Source organism: Heteronotia binoei, chromosome 9, assembly GCF_032191835.1.
Source record: "Heteronotia binoei isolate CCM8104 ecotype False Entrance Well chromosome 9, APGP_CSIRO_Hbin_v1, whole genome shotgun sequence".
Taxonomy (NCBI): domain Eukaryota; kingdom Metazoa; phylum Chordata; class Lepidosauria; order Squamata; family Gekkonidae; genus Heteronotia; species Heteronotia binoei.
In genome coordinates, this window is record NC_083231.1 from 2,152,602 (window position 1) to 2,177,435 (window position 24,834).

Sequence of the window (24,834 nt, forward strand, 5' to 3'; positions counted from 1 at the left end):
ATAGCAGTTTACTGTTAGCTTTTTTTCAGGCGGAGGGAGGGGCTAGAATGATAGCTGCTGTGCTTTTTCCATGAGTCCCAACTGCAGGTTTTACTCTGGTCACTGTTTGTGTTCCAAATGACTTACAGGGCTTTTAAAGTCTGAACCATCTCAAAAAGGAACTTTAGATTCAAATAGACAGCCGTGTTGGTCTGAAGTAGTAGAACAAAATAGGAGTCAATTGCACCTTTAAGACCAACTTAGTTTTATTCAGAAGGTCAGCTTTCGTGTGCATGCACACTTCAGACGAGGAATGAGGTGCAGTAAGCAGAGCCACATAGAGCTGGTGGGGCTTGGAATGCCGAGTGGTACAGAGTTAAAAACCAGCAGCAGAATAGTAAAATTAACAAATTCAGAAAACCTTTGATCTGGGTGTTTTTTGTGTTTTTTTACCCAGGTTTATTAGCAATAGAATAATTAACAGGCATTCTCACATTCTGACATGTGACTGTTTTATGGTTTCCCACGCTAATGCAACCCAGATCAAAGGTTTTCTGAATTTATTAATTTTACTATTCTGCTATTGGTTTTTAACTTTGTACCACTTGGCATTCCAAGCCCCACCAGCTATATGTGGCTCTGCTTACTGTACCTCATTCCTCGTCTGAAGAAGTGTGCATGCACACAAAAGCTTACGTTCTGAATAAAACTAAGTTGGTCTTAAAGGTGCAATTGACTCCTGAAAAGGAACTTTGTTGCTGAAAGCAAAGCTGAGTCTTCATACAGCAGAATCCTATATTCTGGCAGCTCGAGGAGTAGGATCACACTCAGGCTTGTTACTCAGAAAAGAAACAGAAATTCTTTGTTGTAAGAGGACTCTATACTGGATAGGAAAGGCAGAGTAAAGCTTTCTAGCTGTCAAGCATTGTATAACCCTTCTATATTGCTGAAGTCAAACTTTAGAATTGTTATTCTTATGCTAGAGAATTTAGATGGTAGAAATGTTACTAACCCAAAGTTAAAATGTGAGCACATCCAAATAGCAGCCCCCACCTTTCTTCTTTCGCTTTTACTAACAGATGCAGGAATGTCCTCTTTGAAGATAAGACCTCCTGGGACTTGTTTCCAGGCCTAGCAAGGCCTGAACCCAGGATGCGATAGCCACAATAGAGATAAGGAACCCAGAGTGTGAATTTCACATGTGAATGTAGAATTGTTTATAGAACCTTTGATGTGCCATTTTAAAGCTTGTATTCTAGTGTTACAAAGTATCAGTCCCAATCTTCAGCTCAAATTAGCCACATGGATTATCAATAAACCTAACTTTGTTTCAAAATCCAAGGACTGGTTATTTTGAAATCTCATGCTTGACGCTAGCTATCCAAGCTAGGATGGAGAGAGATTGCAGAAAGCATGTCTGGCCCTCCTGGCTGACAAAGAAGGGAAGTGACCAGAAGGAAGGAACCGCTGAGAGTTGCATTCTCCATAATAAAGGGAAAGCCAGGAGTGGACAAAAGAAAGGTCACAGAGCACTGCACTAACCCTCAGACTAACTCTCTACTGCCATCCCCAAGACACCAAAGTCTGTGCTAGAATGAGGAGGAGAAGGAGAATGGATTTATACCCTGCCCTTCACTACCTGAAGGAGTCTCAGAGCAACTAACTATCTCCTTTCCCATCCCTTCCCCACAACAGACACCCTGTGAGGTAAGAGGGGCTGAGAGAGCTCTCCCATAACTGCTCTTGAGCAGAACAGCCTTGAGAGAACTTGGGGTTGACCCAAGTCACACCAGCAGTTGCATGTGGAGGAGTGGGGAATCAAACCCAGTTCTCCCAGATAAGAGTCTACACGCTCAACCTCTACACCAAACGGGCTCGCTTAAGTGACACTGCACAGTCTATTCCTTCCAACATTTGTTTTCCATATTAATTCCTTTAATATTAAACCTAATTCCTGAGGACTTCCGGTTTTGAGTCATGGAGGATTGAGGTGCTTCTCAGCAGGGGAGCAGACCAGAGCCTCTGTTCTGGGCAGAGAAGGCGATCCTAACGCCTGCTGCCTTCTTCTCCCAGGCAGGGAGAAGCCCAAGACATGCATGTTAAATTCTGAGGGGATTTACTTTGGCTGACGAGGAACTCCAGTGGGGTTCCTTTTTGGCTTTGAAGGGTCCCCGGAGAAGGATTGCATTCCAACGTCTACAGAGGACTTCTGAGGTCTTTAATTTGACTTAAATTCACCAGGATTCAAAGCTTCTTTGGAACTGAATAATGTCTACTTTTGAAGAGAATGGTGTTTAAAAGGATCACAATTCTAAAGGTAAAAGATCTTTATCTATCACTCCGGGACTAAAATATTTGAAATAAAGATAAAGGTCTGGATCCAACTATGTTAAAGTAAGGAAGATAAAGGAGGGGGTAAATTTGGGACTAATGAACTTGGAGAAATAAGGTTAAAAGAAGGAAAATAACTGTTGTTTTGAATACCTGTGGTCGGGCTTGACAACCCCCTCCGAAAACAGATCTGCTGACTTGTGGGATGTCACAGGAAATGACGTTATAGAACTAACGCGAGATTTCTCAACCACTAAAAATGAGACTTCGTGGCAAGAAAGAAAGAAAGTGGCCATTAACAGAAGGGAAAACTGCAAGCCTCCTAACCCTCTTTGGGATTATAAATCATAGAGAAGTACTGGTGGCCATTAAAAGAAGGTCAAAAGTTTAAAAATTTTTAAAAAGTAAACGGGACTTTAAAAAATAGTGGAGCCGGCAGATATCATCATTATAAGGTGAGATCTATTGGACTATATGTTTTGATTCAATTTTGGAACACTCCAGGAGAAAAAGGAAAAATTTTTTAAAAGGGAACGCCATTTTGAAGAAAATAAAACTTTTAAAAATTAATATCTCGACTTAGGAGCCTCTGAGAATGGCGATTTTAGGCTCATCTAAAAGGCATGCCTTAATCTATAAGACAGTGATATTGAAAATTAATTTGATGAGGTCAACTTCTGAGCCTATTTCAGTAATGGGCAGACAGTGATGTCTGTGAATAAATCAGGAGCAAAGCAGTTTCGTACTAAGGCTAGGACACTTGAAGAAGCAAAAATGTCTAAATGGCAGGAGGCAATAGAGGCCATGGAGGTAAAAGTAATAAAGGATTCAATAACAGAGAGTAAGAAAGAATTAAAAAAGACATTGAATCCAGTGCAGAGGTGATTAAAAAAGAATTTAAAAAAGAAATTGAAGATCTCAGAAAAGACTCCCAAGCAGCATTAAAGAAAGTCCAGGAGGTTGAAGAAAAGGTGAAAGACAGTGGGTTCCAGTATAAAAAAAATGCAGGAGAAAGCAGTGCTACAAGACTGTAAACTAATGGAAAATCAGATTCATTTGAGAGGGGTGCCTGAATCTATTGAGACTGATCTAAGGACATACATAATAAAAATCATTGCTGAGTTTTTGGTAGATGACCCTGATGAAACTAGTTATTTTTATGACTATATTTATAGGGTTAATTCAGAGTATGCCAGAAAAAACAAACTACCAAGAGATGTGGTTGTAAGATTTGTGACAAGAGATATGGTGGGAAAGATTCTAAGTAAACAATTTGAAAATACATTGGAGGTGGATGGCAGTAGTGTAAGAATCAAGAAAGAATTGCCAAGGAAAGTTATAAATGACAGGAGATTATACAAAAAACTGACTGAAAAGCTGAGAGAAAATGAAATGAAATACAGATGGATACTTCCAGAGGGTTTAAGTTTTGAACATAAAAAAAAGGGATTACAAGCACCCAAGAAATGACGAAGTTTTTGGATGAACATAAGGAGTTTGAGGGTACAGACTAAAAACAGAAAATCATGATGGATTACAAATTAATATCTTAGAATGTAAATAGACTTAATACACCACAAAAAAGGGCAACATTTCATTGGATTGGGAAACAAAAATGCAATATAATTTGCCTACAAGAAGAAAAATGGATTATAATTTTTTATGGAATAAACCACTGGTTGTGGAATTCTGTTCATTGGCTAAGGAGAAAAAAAGGGGAGTTGTTTTCTATGATAAACAAGAATTGGACCCAAAATTGATTTTTAAGGATGATGATGGCAGATATATTGCAGTGGAAGTGACGCTGAACTATAAAAGAACTTTGTTATTGGGACTGTATGCCCCAAATGGAGCAAAAGACTCTTTCTTTAAAGACATTATGCAACAATTAGACCAAGTGACATATGGGCAAATTATGCTAATGGGGGACTTTAATGGAACAGTTAAAAACATTCTGGACAAATCTGGGGGAAAAAATAATGAAGGAAAATTACCAAAGTCATTTTTTGAGTTAGTAAAACAAAAAAGTCTGGAAGATATATGGAGGGAATTTAACCCTAAAGAATGTGATTATACTTTCTTTTCAGCAAGGCATAATTCTTTCTCAAGAATTGACATGTTATGGAGTACAAAAAATCTTGGACTTATAACGAAAAAAATAGAGATTCTTCCTAAAGTAGGAGCAGACCACAATCCATTAATGTGGTCTACAAAAAACCCATGAAAAAGACTCTAAGATGGTGGATAAATGAAGATTTGCTACAGAAAAAGGAAGTAGTGGTGTCTCTGGAAAAGGAGACCAAGTCTTTCTTTCAAATAAATGAAAAAGAGGACATTCAATTTCAAACTGTGTGGGATGCATATAAAGCGGTAATGAGGGCTATTTTAATTACATTGAACAATAAAGATAAAAGAGCCAAAGAACAAGCAAATGGTGGATATTCAGAAAGAGATTGTAAAAAAGGAGAAAGAGCTTTAAAAAACCTGGGGAAAAGAAAATTATAAGGGAGATTACAATATTACAAAGTCAATTGAGATATTTGTTAAACAAAGAAGTGGAATGGAATTTAAAAAGACTTCAACAGAAATCTTTTGAAAGAGCGAATAAACCTGGAAAATATTTGGCCTGGCAAATGAAGGGAAAAAGGGAGAATTAATAACATAGTATCGAGAGGTAAGGATATTGTTGACCAGGAAGGAATTAAAAGAGAATTTTACAAATATTATGCCAAGTTGTTTAAAGGTGGACAAAGGAAAAATTGAAGTATATTTACAGAAAATTAAAGTAAACCCCTTCACAGAAAACATGGAGAAGGTATTAAATCAACCAACTGAAAGAGGAGAAGTAGAGGTGGCAATTAATTCAATGAAATTAGGGAAAGCATCCGGTTCAGATGGTTTTATGGCAAAATTTTATAAAGTGCTTGTGGAGGCACTATCACCAAAACTTCAGAAATTGATGAATATTATAAGAACAGATGGGAAAATACCTAACACATGGAAAGAAGCAGTAATTTCGTTGATACCGAAAGAAGACAGAGATGCCACAAATGGTCTACAGTTCACTACTTAACTATAGACCAATTTCACTACTTAATAATGACTATAAAATATATGCTAGAATTTTTAGCAGAACGTCTTAAACAGCATTTGAACAATGTTATTAAAGAAGAGCAAGCAGGATTTCTTCCCAGGAGGCAAATTAGAGATAATATCAGAACAGTGGTGGATATTATTGAATATTACAAGAAACACCCGGAAAAAGAAGTAGCATTATTTTTTGCAGATGCAGAGAAAACATTTGATAATTTGCAATGGGATTTTATGTTTGCAGTGATGGAAAAAATGAAACTGGGAGAAGATTTTATAAGAATGGTGAAGGCGATATATACTGAACAACAAGCAAGACTCCGTATAAATGCAGACTTGACGGAAAAGATGACAATTAGTAAAGGAACAAGACAAGGTTGCCCTCTATCTCCATTGAAATTTATAATGACTTTAGAGGTTTTGCTTATGCAAATTCAAGAAGATAAGGAGATAGAGGGTTTGAGACTGAGAGGTTTTTCTTACAAATACAGAGCATTTGCAGATGACGTAATGTTTATAAATGAAAATCCCACTCATGTAACACCATTGTTGCTTCGTAAGATACAAGAATATGGAGAACTGGCAAGTTTTTACATAAACAAAGAAAAATCGAAAATATTGTGTAAAATATGTCAAAGAGTAAACAGAAAGAACTACAAAATTTAACAAAATGTGAAGTTACTTCTAAAGTAAAATATTTAGGTGTGGAAATCACAACAAAAAATATTGATTTGTACAAAAATAATTATGAGCAGCTTTGGTGTAAGATTGATGGAGATTTGATAAAATGGAACAAGTTGAATTTGTCTTTATTGGGCAGAATTTCCGCAATTAAAATGAATGTCTTACCAAGAATTATCTTCCTGTTTCAAACAATTCCAATAGTGAAAGATAATAAACAATTTAGCAGATGGCAAACGAAAATCTCAGAATTTGTATGGGCCAGGAAAAAACCAAGAATTAAAATGAAAATTTTGATTGATGCAAAAGAAAGGGGAGGTTTCCAACTATCTGATTTAAGGCTGTATCATGATGCAGTATGCCTGGTGTGGATTAAGGAATGGATGGCATTATTAAATAGAAAACTCCTAGTATTATAAGGTCATGGAAATGTTTTTGGTTGGCATACATATATGTGTTATGCGAAAAGTAAGATGGATGGTTTTTTTACACATCACTATATAAGAAGCAATTTGTAAAGACATGGCTAAAATATAAAAGGTATGGAGATGAAATGAAACCACTTTCGATTGTGCCAACTGAAGTAATAAAATTATATTCTGATATCAATGAAGAGAAATGGCTATCATACAAACAACTGTTAAAAATACATGGAGGGAAGGTGGAATTAAAATTGGCTGAAGAATTACAATATAAATATAACTGGTTTCAATTGCAACAGATTAAGAGTTTGCTTGAACAGGACATTAAAAATGGTGGAATAAGACAAGAACAAACAGAACTGGAGAGAATGCTGTTTGGGGATAACAAAAAATTGATTTCAAGAATTTATAAACTATTGTTGGTCTACGGAAGATGAAGTAGTCAAATCTCAAATGATAAAATGGGCGATAAATATAAATGAAATACAGATGGAGTCATGGGAGTAGTTATGGAAGAACTCTATGAAGATATCAACATGTTATAACATTAAAGAAAACTGTTTCAAAATGTTATATAGGTGGTATATGACACCAAAGAAATTGGCAAAAATGAATAATCAGGTGTCAGACAGATGTTGGAAATGTAAAAAACATGAAGGATCTTTCTACCATATGTGGTGGACTTGTGAAAAGACAAAACAATTTTGGCAAGTGATTCAGCAAGAGATCTCAAAAATATTGGATTATAATATTTCGAAGACACCAGAAATTTTTTTGTTGGGATTACAAATGGAAAAATTTCCAAAACAAGATAGAACGATAATTTGGTACATGCTTTCAGCTGCAAGGACATTATATGCGTAGATGTGGAAGCAGGATAAAATACCAGAAAAATGGGACTGGACTTTAAAAGTTATGCATTGGAGTGAAATGGACAAGCTTACAAGAATCTTAAAAGAAAATGATCTAGAGAAGTTTAAAAATGAATGGGGAAAATTTCAAATATATGTTGAAAAACAATGGAAGGTTAAAGGATACTTGGCGATTTTTGACAATAGCTGAACTTTGGAGGAAGTATACATGGACTATAGTGAAAAACCGGGAGTATGGGAATATACTTTCTTTTTAATTTTCTTTTGATAAGGACTAAAGGATTATGATGAAGATGGATTATAATTATAACATATGGTTTTTTCTTTCCTTTTTATCTTCTTTATCTTCTTGTAAGATTTTTTTATGAAGATTCTTTATATGATAAAATTACCTTTTAGTTTTAGTAATTTACTTAAATACACCGTTGGAGATCATGAAAAGGGGGGGAGGGAGGAGAAAATGTAATGTTTTTGTATGAACTTTTAATAATAGATGAGTATTATTGCAATATATTACAGTATAATAAAATTGTTTTTAAACAAATATTAAACCTAATTCCCCCTCTGCAGACTCTATCAGGTCATGAGAGGCTCCCTCTTTTCCTCCCTGGCCCACCTGCCCTTCCAGAACCCCCCCTGTTCCGGGCAGATGAGGAAGATCCCAGCAGACAGTTACTCCGAGTTTCGGGGGGGGGGGGTGGAGAAAATCTCCCCTCCGTCAATGTGATGCTGATCCACAGATGTAAATAGCTTCAGAGGGGTCCACAGATGGCCTTTCAAGGGGTCTGAAGGAGCTACAACTAGCTACAACTCTGTCTCTCTTCTGCACACAGATGGGACAGTGCTGCCCAGTTGTGCCTAGAAACACAAACTGCACCAAAAGGACCCAAGGAAACAAACCAAAAGGACAGATGTTCAAAGCATGCAGCCTATGCCATGTAATTTTTTAATGGAACAGATGTGACTGTTAGAAGAAGCCAGGCATCCAGCCATCAATAGAGCTGAGAGCATCCCTGCTTTTCCCCCTCTTAGTTCCCTCTCTGAGTCGTTCTAGTGATCATCATCTCCTTAACCTTCTTTCTCGTAAGGTTGGAATCATAGAGGAGAAAGGGACTTTCAGAGTCATCTAGCCCAATCCCCTGCACAATGCAGGAAATTCACAAATATCTCCACTCAAGTTCACAGCAAATGGCCCTCTGGTCTGTTTGAAAACCTCCAAAGAAGGAGAGCCCATCACTTCTCAAGGAAGCCTGTTCCACCGAGGAACCACTCTAACTGTCAGGAAGTTCTTCCTAATATTTAGTCAAAAACTCTTGATTTAATTTCAACCCATTGGTTCTGGTCCAACGTTCTGGGGCAAGAGAAAACAACTCCACACTATACTCATAATTGCAGATATATATCTGTGGCTGTGAGACTCTGTGTGAAACGAACTTAAATAAAGGCTGATCACTGAATTTAATCTTTGGTCATTTTCTTCATTACTCTACTTTTAACTTTAACTATTTTACTCTATTTTAACTCATTCAAGTTTGCTTTAATCATCTGATTCTGCTGTTCATTTTGATGAGGGTTCATTTTCCTTAAGCCAACAATGGCAGGCCTCTTATACAGATAGATCTCAGCCCATGACGAAGGTCTTCCAGCAACAGACTGCAGCATCCGTGAGGATTAACAAACAGAGTCTAGAACAAGCTGCCATTTTCACCACTACTTTAAAAAAGAACAGAACAAAGCGGTTGACAAGTTGCGTCTTTAAGACCAACTAAATTTTATTCAGAATGGAAGCTTTCGTATGCTCTAAGCAGACTTCATCAGATCATAAGTCTGCTTAGAGCATACAAAACATTCTGAATAAAATGTAGTTGGTCTTAAAGGTGCCACTTGTCTACTGCTTCAGACCAACACGGCTGCCCACTTGGATCTATTAAAAAAGAACAATTAAGTAGAATTTAGAATTTTAGAAACTTGAAGTAAGTAGAAAATCATCTCTTTTTTACATTCCGCTGACCAACAGATGGAAAGACCCGTCCATGAAGCATTTAAACACGAAGAGCTCTTACCGTCATGCTTATAAGTCATTTCTTGGCAGCCAGAAAAATATAAACACACCAGAGCACACAGGCAGACAAAAAAGGAGAAATACAGGACAAGAATTACATATTCCATACTGATGATGCCGGGGCTGACCACTTCTTGTTTTCCTCATAAACTCTACAGAACCTCTTCTGCTCACAGGAGCCCTGAAGCCTGCCAGGTTCCAAAGAGTTCACTTTGTTTCTGTCCCACAGTCAGAAACCTTAGAAAGTGTTCTCAGCCATGCCACTTGTCAGAAGTCACAAGCCTGAAATATCCAGAGGCATCTTGGGATGTAGGAAGCAAAATGGGTCTCAAAAGCAAAATATGACGATGGCCCCTAACCACTTGCAAACAACTGGGTGCCTTCCAGGGCTACATGGCATACGGAGCTTCTCCACCCTCGGGGCAGCTCTAGGAGCTGCAAACTAATTGGCAGCCGCGTGCCACTCTCCTCGACACCCCATGGCAATTAACAGCGTGCCCAAGGAAAGTCAGGGTAGCAACAGTTACCTGGCACCAGCAAGGCAATGAATCCATGGAAACCCGTCCTGTTCCCCCACTGACAAGGCCCCCAAAGCTTAACCTGTACAATCCAGAGCATCTTGTGGCCTCAGCAGAGGACAGTGGCCCTGCAAAAGGTGCACAGAGCATCAATGTGCCAGGTACACAACTGACACAAAATAACACCACACACCCCACTAAGGATTTCCTGCTAACATGGCTCAGGGTGAAGATTCCTTCTTCCTTCAAAAAAAAAGTTATATCTTTTTTAAATCAGAGGCTTCAAGTCCTGTCCTCTAAACCAGAACTGTGTGGAGCACAAGCACTCCTCTTGCAACATATCCCATCTGCAGTGGTGAAAAATTCCCCCAAAAACTCTTCATTGAACAGCTTGGCATGCACCAAATCACGATCCACAGCCACATTTCTACAATGCTCTATCAGAGCAGCTCTATCATCTCACTAGGAAGCACAGCTGTACTGAATGAAGGTAGCTAAGAATACCGGCAGCTGTTGAGCTTTATAATAATAATAATAATAGATTTTATTTGTATCCCGCCCTCCCCGCCTAGGCGGCTCAGGGCGGCTAACAACATTCTATACATTTACAATTAATAGATAAAAACTTTGAATTTAACAATTAAAATTAAACATATAAAAACCAGTTAATAGATTTAAAATACATCATTTAAGTTAATTTAAATTTAAATTTATCTGGCAGTAGTAATGGTTAGTTCTGTGACGCTGATTCTGCCAGTTTAAATAATTCGATAGTAATGTAGATGGCGGATCCTTTATTCACAGCAGTTCAGCAGTCGATGTCGATATACGCTTGTTTGAAAAGGACGGTCTTGCAGGCCCTGTGGAACTGGTCAAGGTTCCGCAGGGCCCGCACTTCCTCCGGAAGCTGATTCCACAGAGCAGGGGCCGCAGCTGAAAAGGCCCGAGCTCTGGTGTTTTGGAGCTTGACCTCTCTCGGCCCAGGGATCGCCATTTTATTTTTTCCCACTGACCTCAGTGCCCTCTGGGGTTCATATGGGGAGAGACGGTCCCTTAGGTAGGCTGGTCCTCGGCCATATAAGGCTTTAAAGGTAATGACCAACACTTTGTACCGGACTCGGTATGTAATTGGCAGCCAGTGCAGTCCACGCAGCCCCGGCTGTATGTGCTCCCGTTTTGAGAGCCCCAACAACAGCCTGGCCGACGCATTCTGCACTAGCTGCAACTTCCGGGTCCGGCATAAAGGTAGCCCCAAGTAGAGGGCATTTACTGGCAGGTGAGAAGGTGGCTATGTTCAACTTCCCCTCTGGATGGCCTCTCAATGTGGCCTTTTGAACAAGTCCCCCAACTTGAGCAACTGAGCAGATTTCCAGAAAGCTTTTGATAAAGTTCCTCATCAAAGGCTCCTTAGAAAGCTTGAGAGTCATGGAGTAAAAGGACAGGTCCTCTTGTGGATCAAAAACTGGCTGAGTAATAGGAAGCAGAGAGTGAGTATAAATGGGCAGTCTTCGCAGTGGAGGACGGTAAGCAGTGGGGTGCCGCAGGGCTCGGTACTGAGTCCCATGCTCTTTAACTTGTTCATAAATGATTTAAAGTTGGGAGTGAGCAGTGAAGTGGCCAAATTTGCGGATGACACTAAATTGTTCAGGGTGGTGAGAACCAGAGAAGATTGTGAGGAACTCCAAAGGGATCTGTTGAGGCTGGGTGAGTGGGCGTCAACGTGGCAGATGCGGTTCAATGTGGCCAAGTGCAAAGTAATGCACATTGGGGCCAAGAATCCCAGCTACAAATACAAGTTGATGGGGTGTGAACTGGCAGAGACTGACCATGAGAGAGATCTTGAGGTCGTGGTAGATAATTCACTGAAAATGTCAAGACAGTGTGCGTTTGCTGCTGCAGGACCCTTGGTGGCCCCGAGACATGGTGTGGCAGGTAAGCTGCTGGGCCCAGGCTGCACATATAGTCCACAAGGATGGTAAAGAAATGTTGGGTGACCACATCCCCACTTGAGAATAGAATGAACCCAGGAGAACTGTCATCATGCCGTTGAACCCTTGGTAACGCTCACTTGCCCTATCTACAGAAAGAGAAGGAGAACCCCCACCTATTCTAAAGACAACAGGAGCAACACAGTTGAAAGAGAGTGGAATCACAGAGAGAACACAGTTAGAGAGTAAAGGAAGGGACTGATCAGATGGCCAACAGGAGAGCTGAAAGTAATCCAAGATGCCAAGCAGGGTATGTTTTGCAAATCTGGGTCCAACTCCTTCATGTTGCCTCTAGTCCCTCAAGCTGACCTCCTTCAAACAGAAAGTCTGTGGGCAGCTGCACTCTGGGACAACAGAGCAAATCAAGGGTGCCAACAGGTTGCAGTCTGATTTGATGCACATCTATTTGGAAGCAAGGACTACTGTACTCGGTAGAATTCCATCTCAAGTCAGCGTGTGCAGGAAGGCCACCTGTCTCCTCCAATTTCTTGTTTCTCTTCAGGGAGGACAAAATTCATGCCATACGAAGGGGGATGGTTTTTCTGAACTTTGTTGGAAAACATTCCCAAAAAGTTCAGCTTTTCAAGAGTTCAGGTTTCTTCAGGTTTCTAAACCAGCCTGCAGGGCTTCCCAACAGCACTTCTAACATTTACCCCCCCACCTCCTCCTTTTGCCAAAACCTATTCTTGGAAACAGGTGGGGGCTGGCTCAGCTTCAAGGTGTTGGTGGATGTTTCACACAGGATTCAGGAAACCAGAATATTCTACTAATGTGGAAGAGTTTCAGCTGCACCCCTACCCCCACCCCCTTGCTTGGAGAGTGGGAGCATTCTTTTCCTTCCACTGGCTTCTAGTCTTGTGTCTCTCCAGGTCAATTCCATCAGTTGGACTGGTATTAATTCACTGGGGTCTTACAAAGGTTATGGATCTTAAAACCCTTATAAGAGCTTGTAAAAGTTGCAGTTTATCAGTATTCCAGGCCAGCGTGTTGGTCTCTGTCCTCCTTTGGAGCCCACCTGATTTCAGTAATCAGTATTTAATATACAGAAAGGAATGTGGTCATTCTGTGATAGTAAAAATACATCTATATCATTTTAGAATCCTAGAGTTGGAAGGGACCTCCAGGGTCATCTAGTCCAACCCCCTGCACAATGCAGGAAACTCACAAACACCTTCCTAAATTCACAAGATCTTCATTGCTGTCAGAGGGCCATCCAGCCTCTGTTGAAAACCCCCAAGGAAGGAGAGCCCACCACCTCCCGAGGAAGCCTGTTCCACTGAGAAATCGCTCTAACGGTCAGGAGGTTCTTCCTAATGTTGAGCCAGAAACTCTTTTGATTTAATTTCAATGCACTGGTTTTGGTCCTACCTTCCGGGGCCACAGAAAACAATTCTGCACCATCCTCTATATGACAGCCCTTCACGTCCTTGAAGATGGGGATCCTCTCCCCTCTAGGCTGCCTAAGTTCTGAAACTGCTCCCTTGAGCCCCTCTATCAGTCACAGAAAATCACAACAAAGCCTTTTCCTCAGCAGGGTCATTCACATTCCCCGTGGCACAGAGAAACATTCGTGTGCATCCTTGTAAGGGAGAGAATTACACAAAACTGACAAAAAAGCTCCTGAGACCTTCACCTCAACCTGGCAAGAAGCCTTTAATCTCTTTGTGGCGGCTGGGAGGCCTCAGCTTCTCCACTCCTTGTTTAGTTGGATTCATACTGCTTCCTCTCATCTCCCCACCCCCTTCTCAGCCTTCCTTTTTCTCTTTAAAAAAAAACCTGCTCTCAGATGCCTATGTGACCTGGTTTCTTTCTTTCTTTACCCCTTTATTGTAATATCTTGTATGCAGTTCTGGTTACCGTATCTCAGAAAGGGCATTTCAGATCTGGGGAAAGTACATGTCAAGAATACCTCTTGCCATTTAGCCAGAATGTTACTTTCACTTCTTGCTTAGCCAGCTCCTATCTCTGTATAACAACTGAAGCATTCTTTCTGCCTGATCTCAGGGATGGCCAATGCCATCTCTGTCCGATATGTGTGCACCTGTGAGGGGACTGGGAAAGAACTAGGGGGGAGGGACCGCTTGCTTCGCGCCTGAGGTTTGAACGTATAATGGTTTTAACATAAGGTATAAGTAGAGGGCATCTGCCCGCCAAAGTCAGTTTTTGCAAGAGCCATCTTGAGCCTAACCTGTCAGTAAGTCAATAAAAGTCTATTATCTGAATGGCCTGGTGTTGATCACTGAACTGTTGGGGACTTGACAGTACAGAGGAGGGCAGTCAAGATGATTAAGGGACTGCAGCACCTTCTCTGTGAGAAAAGGCTGAAGAGTCTGGGATTTTTCAGTTTAGAAAGGAAACATTCAAAATACTATATAACCCAAAGTCATCCAATGAAGCTGATGGGTAGTAGATTCCAGATGAACAAAAACGAATACTTTTTTTACACAACGAGTGATTACAATGAAGAATTTGCTGCCATTAGCATAGATAGGTTTAAAAGGAGATTAGACAGATCCATGAAGGTCAGGTCTATTAATGTCTACTAGCCATGGTAACTAAAAGGAACCTTTAAATTCACAGAGCCAGGAGGCAGTGTCAGAGAAGGCCTTGACCTCTATGCCCTATTTGTTAGCCCTCCAGAGTAACTGGCTGGCCACTGTGTAAGGTAAGATATTGGACTAGATGGACCTTCACTGCTGTGATCCAGCAGGACTCTTCTGATGTTCCTATAATTTCTTCTCTTGTTGACGGGCTATGTTGGGGGAAGGGGGAGTGAGTCATAGAGTTACAGGAGGGGTTGTTGTTGTCTTTACTGTCCTATGCAGAAAACAACGACAAAAAAAGCACATAAGGTTGTTCTGCAACCAGTTAAAGGTGCAAAGCAGAATGTGAAGGAAAAGCGCCACCAGGAGGCCACCACCAGTTGAGCATTTGAAACACCAGCAATAAATACAGAAGAAATCAGCCCAGCAGTTACATATTTTAACTATGACGCTTAACTATGATGCTTACATATTTTAACTTATGATACTCTTCCTCATTTACATAATCATATTTTAATATGGAAAGGTCAATATTCATGAAGATAGAGAGAAATGTTAACTCACTTTTGGAAGTTTCAAACTTTTCCTTTTATGTTTCTTAGACCGTAACAATCGTTCACGTTCCTAAATGAAGAGAAGTTTCATTTAAAACCTGCTCAGAATTTCCAGAATGGCTGCACGGCTGAAGGATCTAAAGCTGCACCCTGCTGCATGGGGGCGGTGGGGAGGAGAAACCCTTCCCTTGTTAATTTTGGGAAAGTAAACTTTCTAGAGTTGTCTCCATTTCTGTTACAGTCTCCTTGTTCTCCCTTCTACAGCTCAGTCTGCACCTCAATTTGTAGCTCACTCCTCTTCCTTTAAGAGCCCTGTGGCGCAGAGTGTTAAAACTGCAGTACTGCAGTCCTAAGTTCTGTTCGTGACCTGAGCTCGATCCCTGGTGGAAGCTGGGTTCAGGTAGCCAGCTCAGGTTGACTCAGCCTTCCATCCTTTGGAGGTCGGTAAAATGAGTCCCCAGCTTGCTGGGGGGGGGAAGCATAGATGACTGGGGAAGGCAATGGCAAACCACCCCGTAAAAAGTCTGCCATGAAAACGTTGTGAAAGCAACGTCACCCCAGAGTCGGAAACGACTGGTGCTTGCACAGGGGACCTTTCCTTTCCTCCTCTTCCTTTAGTTTCTCCTTTTGTTCAGTTTCTGTCGTTTTAATTTCAATTCCTTAATGAGGTTGGTGCCAGAAAGCACACAAGACTGCTGTGGGCTGATGCTGGGATTGCAGGGGTTTCCCAATGCCACATGTGCGCGTGCACAAAGGAAATTTCCCTGGCTGGAAAAAAGGGGGCCAATCCTCTACACGCCTTTCTGTCCTAGGAAGCAGAGAGCAACGGAGAAGCAGGTCATGGCTCAATGACAGAGCATCTGCTTGGCATGCAGAAAGCCAAAGGTTCAATCCCCGGCATCTCCGGTTACAAAAAAGACCAGGCAGCAGGTGATGTGAAGGAGCTCTCTGCCTAAGGCCTTGGAGAGCCACTGCCAGTCTGAGTAGGCAACAGCGACAGTGATGGACCAAGGAGTGGAGTCTGATTTCAGTCTAAGGCAGCTTCATGTGTCCGTGTGCCCGTTACTGATGGGATTGGGCAAGTCTTCAATCCTCTAACAAACATATCAGCATATGAAACTGTACTTGTTTCAGAAATCCAAGTACAAGGGGTTTTTGGAATTTCCCCCCAGGGATGGGTCACAACTGGCCAATGAGCTACTCCGCTGTGGTTCCCCAGCTATTCAACAGGATGCAACGTCAAAGCAGTCCTTTCAATGTGGGGAAACCTCATTTTCTCAACCCTCAGAGTCAGCACTCTGCCCCATGTCCTTCATCCACCGCGCCCCCCCCCCACTAATGCATCACTCTAATAATTCCCCTCGCTGCCTGCTGTGGTGCCATTCTTAAGAAGTTGATTGCTTTTGTAAAGCTAAAGAATTCTAAACAGTTTGAGTATTTTCTCCCTGCAACACACAAACACTGAAGCAGATCCAGGTGGGGGCCACCGTGTTGCAGCAGAACAAAGTTTGAGTCCAGGGGCACCTTAAAGACCAGCAAAGTTTTATTCTGGGTATAATTTTGCATGCACACAAAAGCTTATATCCATAATAAAACTTGTTTGGTCTTCAAACACTGGACTCAAACATTGAAGCACTTCTTCAGATATATTTTTTAAAAGCCATGTCCAAGGCAACACTCCCTCACCCAACGATACCCCTCCCATTTTGTATCATATTGCTGCTTTTCCTTCTCCTTGACAAAAATCCATTCTCTGAACTCTCTGTGCCCCATGTAGGACACAAAGATGCCTAAAGGAGTGTGGAAGACCAAGCCTGCTGGCTGGCCCCAGCTCTGCCCACCCCTCCTGGGATTCTGACCTGAAGGGGCTGTTCCATTCCACTGCCTTAGGATACTGCTGCCAGCACCGTCCTTCTCCTGGGCTCTGGTTAGGGAGACAGCCTCCCAACCTCCCTCCTGTGTCACCAGGAACCTGTCACAGGGCTTCCAAAATATATTTGGGGCTCCCCTGAAGAGTTGGCAAATGGTCATTTTACCACTTTCCTTCTTTCTAGGGATTCCCTGCCCCATTCCATTCACTTCTGACAGGCATATTAGAAGTGAATGTAAGAAATAAAATGACAGGCAAAAATGCTCCATCTCTCTCCCTCCTATAAACTCATGCCCTATCTAGATGGTGTGCAGGGCAGGCCCCTGAGTTACTCTGGGGTAAGTTAGTCAAACATATCCCGCAAAATGGCCACTGTTTCTGGCTCAGGAGGAGGACTATTCCTGCCTCTGTCTCTAGCAAGCTCCAATGACTGATTGGCTTCCTGCCCAGAATTCAATAATAAAACTAGCAGTTTCTGCCCAGGAATTGGCTCTCCCTCCTGCAGCATTCTGAGGCAGATCTCCTCATGACGTTGAGGGATTTTCTATCCTCTCTAGAGAGTTTCCCTCAGAATACTGGTTGAAGAGGGGGGGAGAGGAGGGGGGAATGAGGAGGAGATGAGGCCAAGGCCTGCCTAAAGTTTGATAGTCTCCTCCCATCCAGCCCACAGAAAGCCAAACCCCCACACAAAATGACGCTTTTCCGCAAGGGAAAAGAGAGGAAAGCAACACAAGAAGGCCACTCCTGCTCCATCCACCATTCAAGCTCCTGGGTGAAGGAATCCCTCCTCTGTTCTGAGTGAAATGCAGTGTGGGGTTACCTTTTCCACACACCAACACCGTCCCTTTGGAGGTCTGGACCACTACTGCCTGGCTTGCATTCAGCCATGAGAGAAAGAAGGGCCATCAAAATGCAAGTCATCATGTTACTGGGATCCCGGGAGGGACCGGCTGCTGTGGCTCAAGAACGAATGAGGGCAAAGACTGTGCTCAGGAAACACAGCTGCATTACCACAAAGAGATCGTCAATGACGCGTCGCTGCTCCAGAACTTGCAGTTTCAGGAATTCAAGTTCTTGTTCTTCCCGGGTGCTGCTGAGATCATTCAATGAAGTGTGTCTTCTCAAAGTGGGCTGAGCAGATAACTTCTCTTTCTTAAAAATAAATAAATAAATATATATATATATATATATATATATATATATATATATATATATATATATATTTCAGCACCACATCCAGATACTATGAACCCTTTTATTACAAACATTCATTATCCCTGAGTCCCATGGAAGTAGTAACCTCAGGCCAGCAGCCTCCTGTCCGGCTCACCTCCTGCTCCCCCCCACCAGGGCCTTCTCCAGTTCATTCCCCACCTCTGTGCCCCCCCCCCCCGGGAGCTGAAGCCCCTACATGCCCCACAGGGCTTCCCCTGCTCCCAGAAGAGCCATTCCTCTCACAGGCATTTGGATGGCTGTGGTCAGCAACTGTGGCCATCGTTTTGGGTTTTTAAATACCATGGCAGGAGGCAGAGGAAGCAGGCAAAGGTGATTCATTGCTCCAACCCTCAGGCAGCAGCAGGTGGCCTCACGAGGGCTGGGCCAGAAATGACTGCTCCGCTATTGGGCAGTGGTGGGCAGGGAGGGATTGACAGAAAGGTGGCTGAGAAACAGTGCTCCCCTTTTCCTACCCGGATGAAATCCTCACTTGAGCTACAAGAGAGAGGAACACAGCAGCACATAAAATCCTAGAGTTGGAAGGGATCTCCAGGGTCACCTAGTCCAACCTCCTGCACAATGCAGGAAACTCACAAATACCCTCCCCCTAACATGAGTGAGGAAGTGGCAGTTGTGAAGCACCATCCCAAGCAGATGCCCTACACACATCCAAACACTTTAGAGTTTACTGTGCCTGCCATCCACTCCACACACACACCTGGTGTGATTCAGTCACCTTTTGGCATAGAAATCATGGATAACGACACGATGGCAGTTCTGGAGTCCGTGTGGTCTAGTGCATCACGTGTTGGGGAGGAGGGGGGCTTACACTGAGCCAGCCATGAATGGGCTGGTGGCTTAGGCCGCTTGTGTATGGGCAGCCCAAGGCACACGAAACAAGCTCAACAGTGTCTCCAAATGAAGGATGATGGGAGAAGACCCAGCGCTGCAAAGGGACTTAGGAGCTTTGGAGCAGGCAAGGACTGGCAGGGTCAGCAGCCCACAGCAGGGGCAGCTAGAAAGTCACTCGGAAGCGACCAGTCACTCTCCAAGGAGTTAAGAGTAACTCTCTGCTCCTCCTCCACTGTCTCTGTAATGACTTTCTTATTCTTCCATTTAAAGTTAAAAGTGCTGTTCAGAGAGAGAAGCTGTTCGGAGGAAGAAAAAAAAACCCTTACCCTTCTGCTCACCCCCCCCCCCCCCCCCACACACACACATCCCCTCTCTCTACCTCTCTCTCTGTCTGGGGACACACCAAGGGTGGGCTCAAAATCTGGAACAGCCACTCACCATAACCAGGACAGCTTCCACTAGCAATCATCTGGTTTGCTTGGCTTTATGTGTGATACAGGCCTCACAGGTTAGTTGCCCAAGTTTAGTATTTTACGTTATTCTTTTAATCTTACTTGCATTTTCCTGCTTTTCCTTCTGTTACTTTTATGTTCCATCAGGCCTCAGATTCAGTGGGAACTCACAGGAGCACAGCTCCTCCTTCCCACCTTGTCCACTGAATAGTAGGTGCAGCTGCACAACAATCCCTGGATGAGCTCCACCACCTATTTTCCTACAAAACGACCCCTGTGTTCCATAAAGATTAAAGCTGTGTCACTACCTGCTATTCCAGCTCTCCCCAGAGTATGGCCCAGATTTCTGCATATTCAAGCAGACAAAAGACCCCCTGACCTGGAAGTTCAGAGGCGCCCTTGTGGAAGAACATTCAGATGTACCCCGAAGCACTCTAGGTAAAACAGCAGACAAGTGCTGATCCATTTCAAGAGGATGAGGCAAAAAACAAATGCCTCAAAATTATGGCTGTGAGTTATTTAAAAATAACTCACGGCCCCTTTGGAATGCATCAGGTTCTGAAATGCCACTGCCTCAAGACATTTATTTCCAACACTAAGAGCCAGTTTGCCTATCAAAACAAAAGGGAGATTTAACCATCTGAGTTCACTGTCTGGTGACCTTTTGAAAGCTCTAAGCCATCTAGAACTGCTGATGAGACTCCGTGAGGATGGCCCCTTACCATTTCTATGTTTTCCCTGGAGAGGTTCTTAATTTTGTCTTCCATTCTCTGTATGCTCTGCAGCATGTCCTCGTTCTTCTTGTTCAGCCTTTTGTTCTTTTCTACAAGTGGCTTAAGTTGGGCTTCTGTCTCCCGAGACCGTTTCAGCTGAAGATGGTGAAATAATAAAGTAAAATGAACATGCAGCTTTCAGGGGGGCTTTCATTACACAGCAGTCTTCAGTAAATGCAACAGTCCTTCTTCTTGCTGATCCAACACAGGAGAAAGCTACTGGAAGGATCAGGCTGCAAGACCACTCAATGCCAGGGAAGGATGCTTGAACTGCTGTGACAGCATTCAGACTATTTGCCAGTTGACAACAGAAAGTCAGGTTTTTGTCAGTCACTTCAGCTCTTTGAGAACAGTCTGAGCCTGTTCAGTGGTTGCCTTTTCTCATATTCAAACCGTGCAGTGGGCAGTGTTTCACCACATACAGTCTCACATAGCAGGATGGGTGGAAGTCCTACGTTCCTTCCCTGCCGCACAGACCTATCGTCATTATACACTGATAGGCAACCAATCATATAAACAATGAGCAAATCAACTTATCTGGCACTGATGATAAACTGGGCTGCTGTTGTTTTTTAAGTCTTCCCATTTGGTGTTCATTTAGGTAAATGTTGACTAAAATGTACTGGGTTCAAAGCATGAGGACACCCAAGAGATAGTGAGTTCAGCTCTTTATTCAGTGATTCAGCATAGTGAGATAGGATCAGAACTGTCTGGCAGGACCAACGGCCCTGCGTATATGCATGCAAACCTCCCCACCTAAAAACCCATTTCCATCATCCCATTGCACACAACTATAGGTTAATAGCTGGCCTAACGATCCCTGATGGGCCTCCTTCCTGAATCCAGGTGGCTATTGCTTTAGGGTCTCAAGCTCAGCCAAGTCTCTGCTGGCCCTTGGGCCAAACTCCAGTTCCAATACATAACAATGACCCATATTATTTTGTGCATGCACATTTTCACACAGCCATATGGAAGGCCTAGTTGCCCCCCTCTCCTCATTAATTATTTGAACTGACTGTCCAGGATTCCTGGATAGAAGAATCATCTAGTGCACAAGTGCAAAAGCTCCAGCAGGGCTAGGAAAGGAAACTCCACCACTAGATCTTCCTGCACAGCTGCAAATCTGGTCAAAAGCCATTTGAGGAGGACGGCAGACAGGTCCACAGATAAGAAGGACCAAAACTGTGAAGGGCTTCGTACAGGATAGCCCGTATCTTGACTGTGCCTCAACAAGGAAAAGAAAAATCAAAATTGGGGAGGGACGGTGGCTCAGTGGTAGAGCATCTGCTTGGTAAGCAGAAGGTCCCAGGTTCAATCCTCTGTATCTCCAACTAAAAAGGGTCCAGGCAAATAGGCATGAAAAACCTCAGCTTGAGACCCTGGAGAGCCGCTGCCAGTCTGAGTAGACAATACTGACTGATGGACCGAGGGTCTGATTCAGTAGAAGGCAGCTTCATATGTTCAAACTGTCACTGCTGTCACAGTAAGTAAAGAACAATAGAGAGTATGTTAAAAGTTCTGGCTTTCCTAACATTTAAAGCACAGCTCAGAATCCAAGGAAATGTGTTGTTATACAGAAAAACAGAAAGCAGGCAAGACAAAACTCACAGGCCACCCATGTCACACAAATGCAAAAGTGCAGCATGCCCAGAATGAAAACTACCACAGTTGGCTTGGACTTGTTACCTTACCAGTTCATTTCTTTCATCCGCTAAAAGCGTATTCCTGTCTTCCAGCTTCCGTATTACGGCATTCAGTTCAGCTATTTTTAGCTGAAACCTCCTCATGTCTCGCTCATCCATATGTTGCTCCTTTACAGTAAAAAAGATGCATTAAGCACAGGACCATCAGCAAAAGGAAAGTGAAGATAAAAATTATCTTGTAAAAACGGCAGGCCATGGACATGTGAGACAGGTCACTCATCCGTGGACTCTTGTCAATGCTTTGCAGAAACCCTGTTTCTGAGATTAGCCCCCCCCCCAGGACAAGCAGGACAGCAGCCCATTTCGCACAGGAGGTTTACTCTACAGAAGAACTGTTGCTTGGGGGAGGGAGGATCAGCTCCTAAAGACCCGTTAATATTTCAAAAAGGTCCTGGAAGGGAACACGTATGTTGCTTCCTCTTTGTAGGACTAGATTTGACTTGAGGGCAAGCATTATTTTTATTCCTGATTTGAATTCAATGTGCTACCATCAACATTTTCCAGGAAATCAAAATTCTGTTCAGCTGAAACACCCAAGAAAGATTTCCGATGTTTCAAACTTGTGCTTGAGAATTAGGGTTGAGGACCCATGGTGTGGGGGGAGTTCCTGTGACTATTGGGGTTTCAGCCAGGAAGCCCCACCCTCAAACATCCTCCTCATGAAGCAACGTCACTGATGTGATGATGTCGCATGGAAGTGCTACCATCACGTCGGGATGTTGTGTAGCAACACTCTAGCATTTGGGTTACCATAATGTTTTGCCCCAAATGCTAGAGCATTGCTGGCATGATGATATCACTTCTGAACCTGAAACAGCCTCACGGAGCTGGTATTGGCCCTGTTGAGGCAGACACACAGGAACACATCCATGTAATGCTTCTCGAGGCTGTTCAGGAAAATGGCAGACTATGGTTTTCCTGAGACAAAGTTACACACTCTGAGCAGTTATTTAAACCTGGGTCTCCCCAGTTCAACACTCTGGTCAATATTCCCCACCCTCTCACTGCACTGACCCTCTTCAATAATGTCTTTGGGCTCCTTGAAAACCAAGTGTTTTCTCTTTCTCCTCATGGCTGGATTCATATGCACACCTTCCCACAGGTATAGAGCAGGGATCCCCAACATGGTGCCCACTGACACACTGCCTAGCGCCCACCAAGTGTTTTTAGAAAGTAAGTGGGGCCAGGTGGGGGTCTTGCCCAGCAAGGCTTCTGATTGGCCACTGGAGATCCAATTGACTGTACAGATTAAAATAACACTGTTTCACCAACAGCTATCTACCACCACAATGTTGGTTTTATTCTCTCTCACTCTTCTTTTCCTGCATTTTTTAAAAAAAATTCAATCCCTAGCACTTTGGCTTCCTCTGAGGGGTTGGCTCTGTCTCCCCCCAGCAGCCATTTTGTGCTTGTGCCCATGACCCCGTGTCAGAATTCCAAAGGAGCTTGCAAGCTCAGAGAGGTTCGTCCAACTGGTATAGAGTATGCTGAAACTTTTTAATATACTGCCAAAATCTGAGGCCACTTTGAAGCCTGAAAGATCCAACTGACCTTCCAAAATAACTTCAGCATAATTTTTAGGGTTACTTTAATTTTTAGTACTGACTGACTGCATAAAATATTTGGCCAATAAAGTTTAAAACAATTTGTATTTGCAATTTTATGCTGGAAAACCATGACTTTTTTTTTACTAGAAAATAAAGTCCTTTGGAGAATGAAATCAAGTCTCGCTGCTGTATTTTTACACAACTTACTTTTAATTTATTTGTCCTTTTCTATTATAGTTTCTGACCTGCTTCATATCTCTGTTTGGAACTATGTCACAGGCATAGACAGCCATAAAAGGGGATTCTATAGATTCATGGAGGAGCCATGGAGATGTTCAGAAGCAGTCAGCCTCTGATTACCAGGACCAGGAGGCAACATCAGGGAAGGCCTCAGCCTCTCTGTCCTGTTGTTGGCCCTCCAGAGGCCACTGGGTGAGATGGGATGCCAGACTAGATGGACCATTGGTCTGATCCAGCAGGGCTCTTCTGATGTTCTTAACTCAAGTAGTATTTTGCCGCTGGAATTGTTTGTATGTTGCATATGTGACAGCGAGTAGAAGGTTCTCTTACCCCCAAGTTTCCTGCAAGTTCAGCCCCCTCTCCCACTCCAGGCGGAAGTTCTCTCTTGGGACTCCCATGGTACCGTTCTGCTTCTTTCGCCTGAACAAGCTGTTCATCCAGGGCTTCTTTCTGGAGCAGCAGCTTTTGTGTGTGGCCTGCCTGGACACCAAGGTCTTTCTCCAGTGCCAAAATCACTCTGTCTTTGCCTTTGATCTCATCCATCTTAGAAAACAGTTAGGGGAGGGGGGGGGGAACCAGCATTGTTAACAATGACTCCAAGCACAGAATGTCCTTTTTCCTTAGCAACTCTTCCATGGTAGCCAAGTCATGCCTAGGAGGAAGCTGGGCTGCCCTGAAAACCAGCATCGCTTCTTCAACAGAATCCAACAATGCTACCTCTGTTCCTTGCTTCACTACTTCCTTTGAGTTGCTTTGCAATATCAAAACCTGAATCCACTTGAGAGATGTTGATTCCCCTCCATGCAAGCTGGGAACTGAGAAGACGCAGCCACCATGAGCAGCTGCAACAACATCTGAAGAGAGATGCTTGTTCAGTGACAGTTCGGAGGGGAAAAAATCTCTTTGAAATGCCTTAGCACCCTTTCAAGGTAATGAAAACAGCTTCAGCTGTCTGAATATCTGAGGCAACCCAATAAACCAAAGCACAGGAACGGCCTTTCTTGGAACAAGAAGTTCCACTCTTGGGTCATATGGTCAGTGACTAAAACAGCATTTTGTATGCCTTCAAAAACATCTGAAGGCTCTCCATGCTCAGACCCTTCTCTACTACATGAATATCAAGAAAGAGATGAGATGTTAAT

The 24,834-nt window shown here is 42.9% G+C and overlaps 1 protein-coding gene across 1 annotated transcript in view; it reads right to left on the bottom strand.

Moving 5' to 3' along the window:
- The window catches only part of JAKMIP1 (janus kinase and microtubule interacting protein 1), a 154,691-nt gene that overhangs the window by 65,174 nt on the left and 64,683 nt on the right, over positions 1-24,834 (bottom strand). Inside the window, exons 6-10 of the mRNA XM_060246127.1 lie at positions 24,023-24,235; positions 21,894-22,013; positions 20,152-20,298; positions 17,922-18,062; positions 15,051-15,110 (exon numbers count right to left, since the gene is read on the bottom strand). Coding sequence (XP_060102110.1) covers positions 15,051-15,110; positions 17,922-18,062; positions 20,152-20,298; positions 21,894-22,013; positions 24,023-24,235 — 681 coding nt within the window. The remainder of the gene's footprint in view (positions 1-15,050; positions 15,111-17,921; positions 18,063-20,151; positions 20,299-21,893; positions 22,014-24,022; positions 24,236-24,834) is intronic.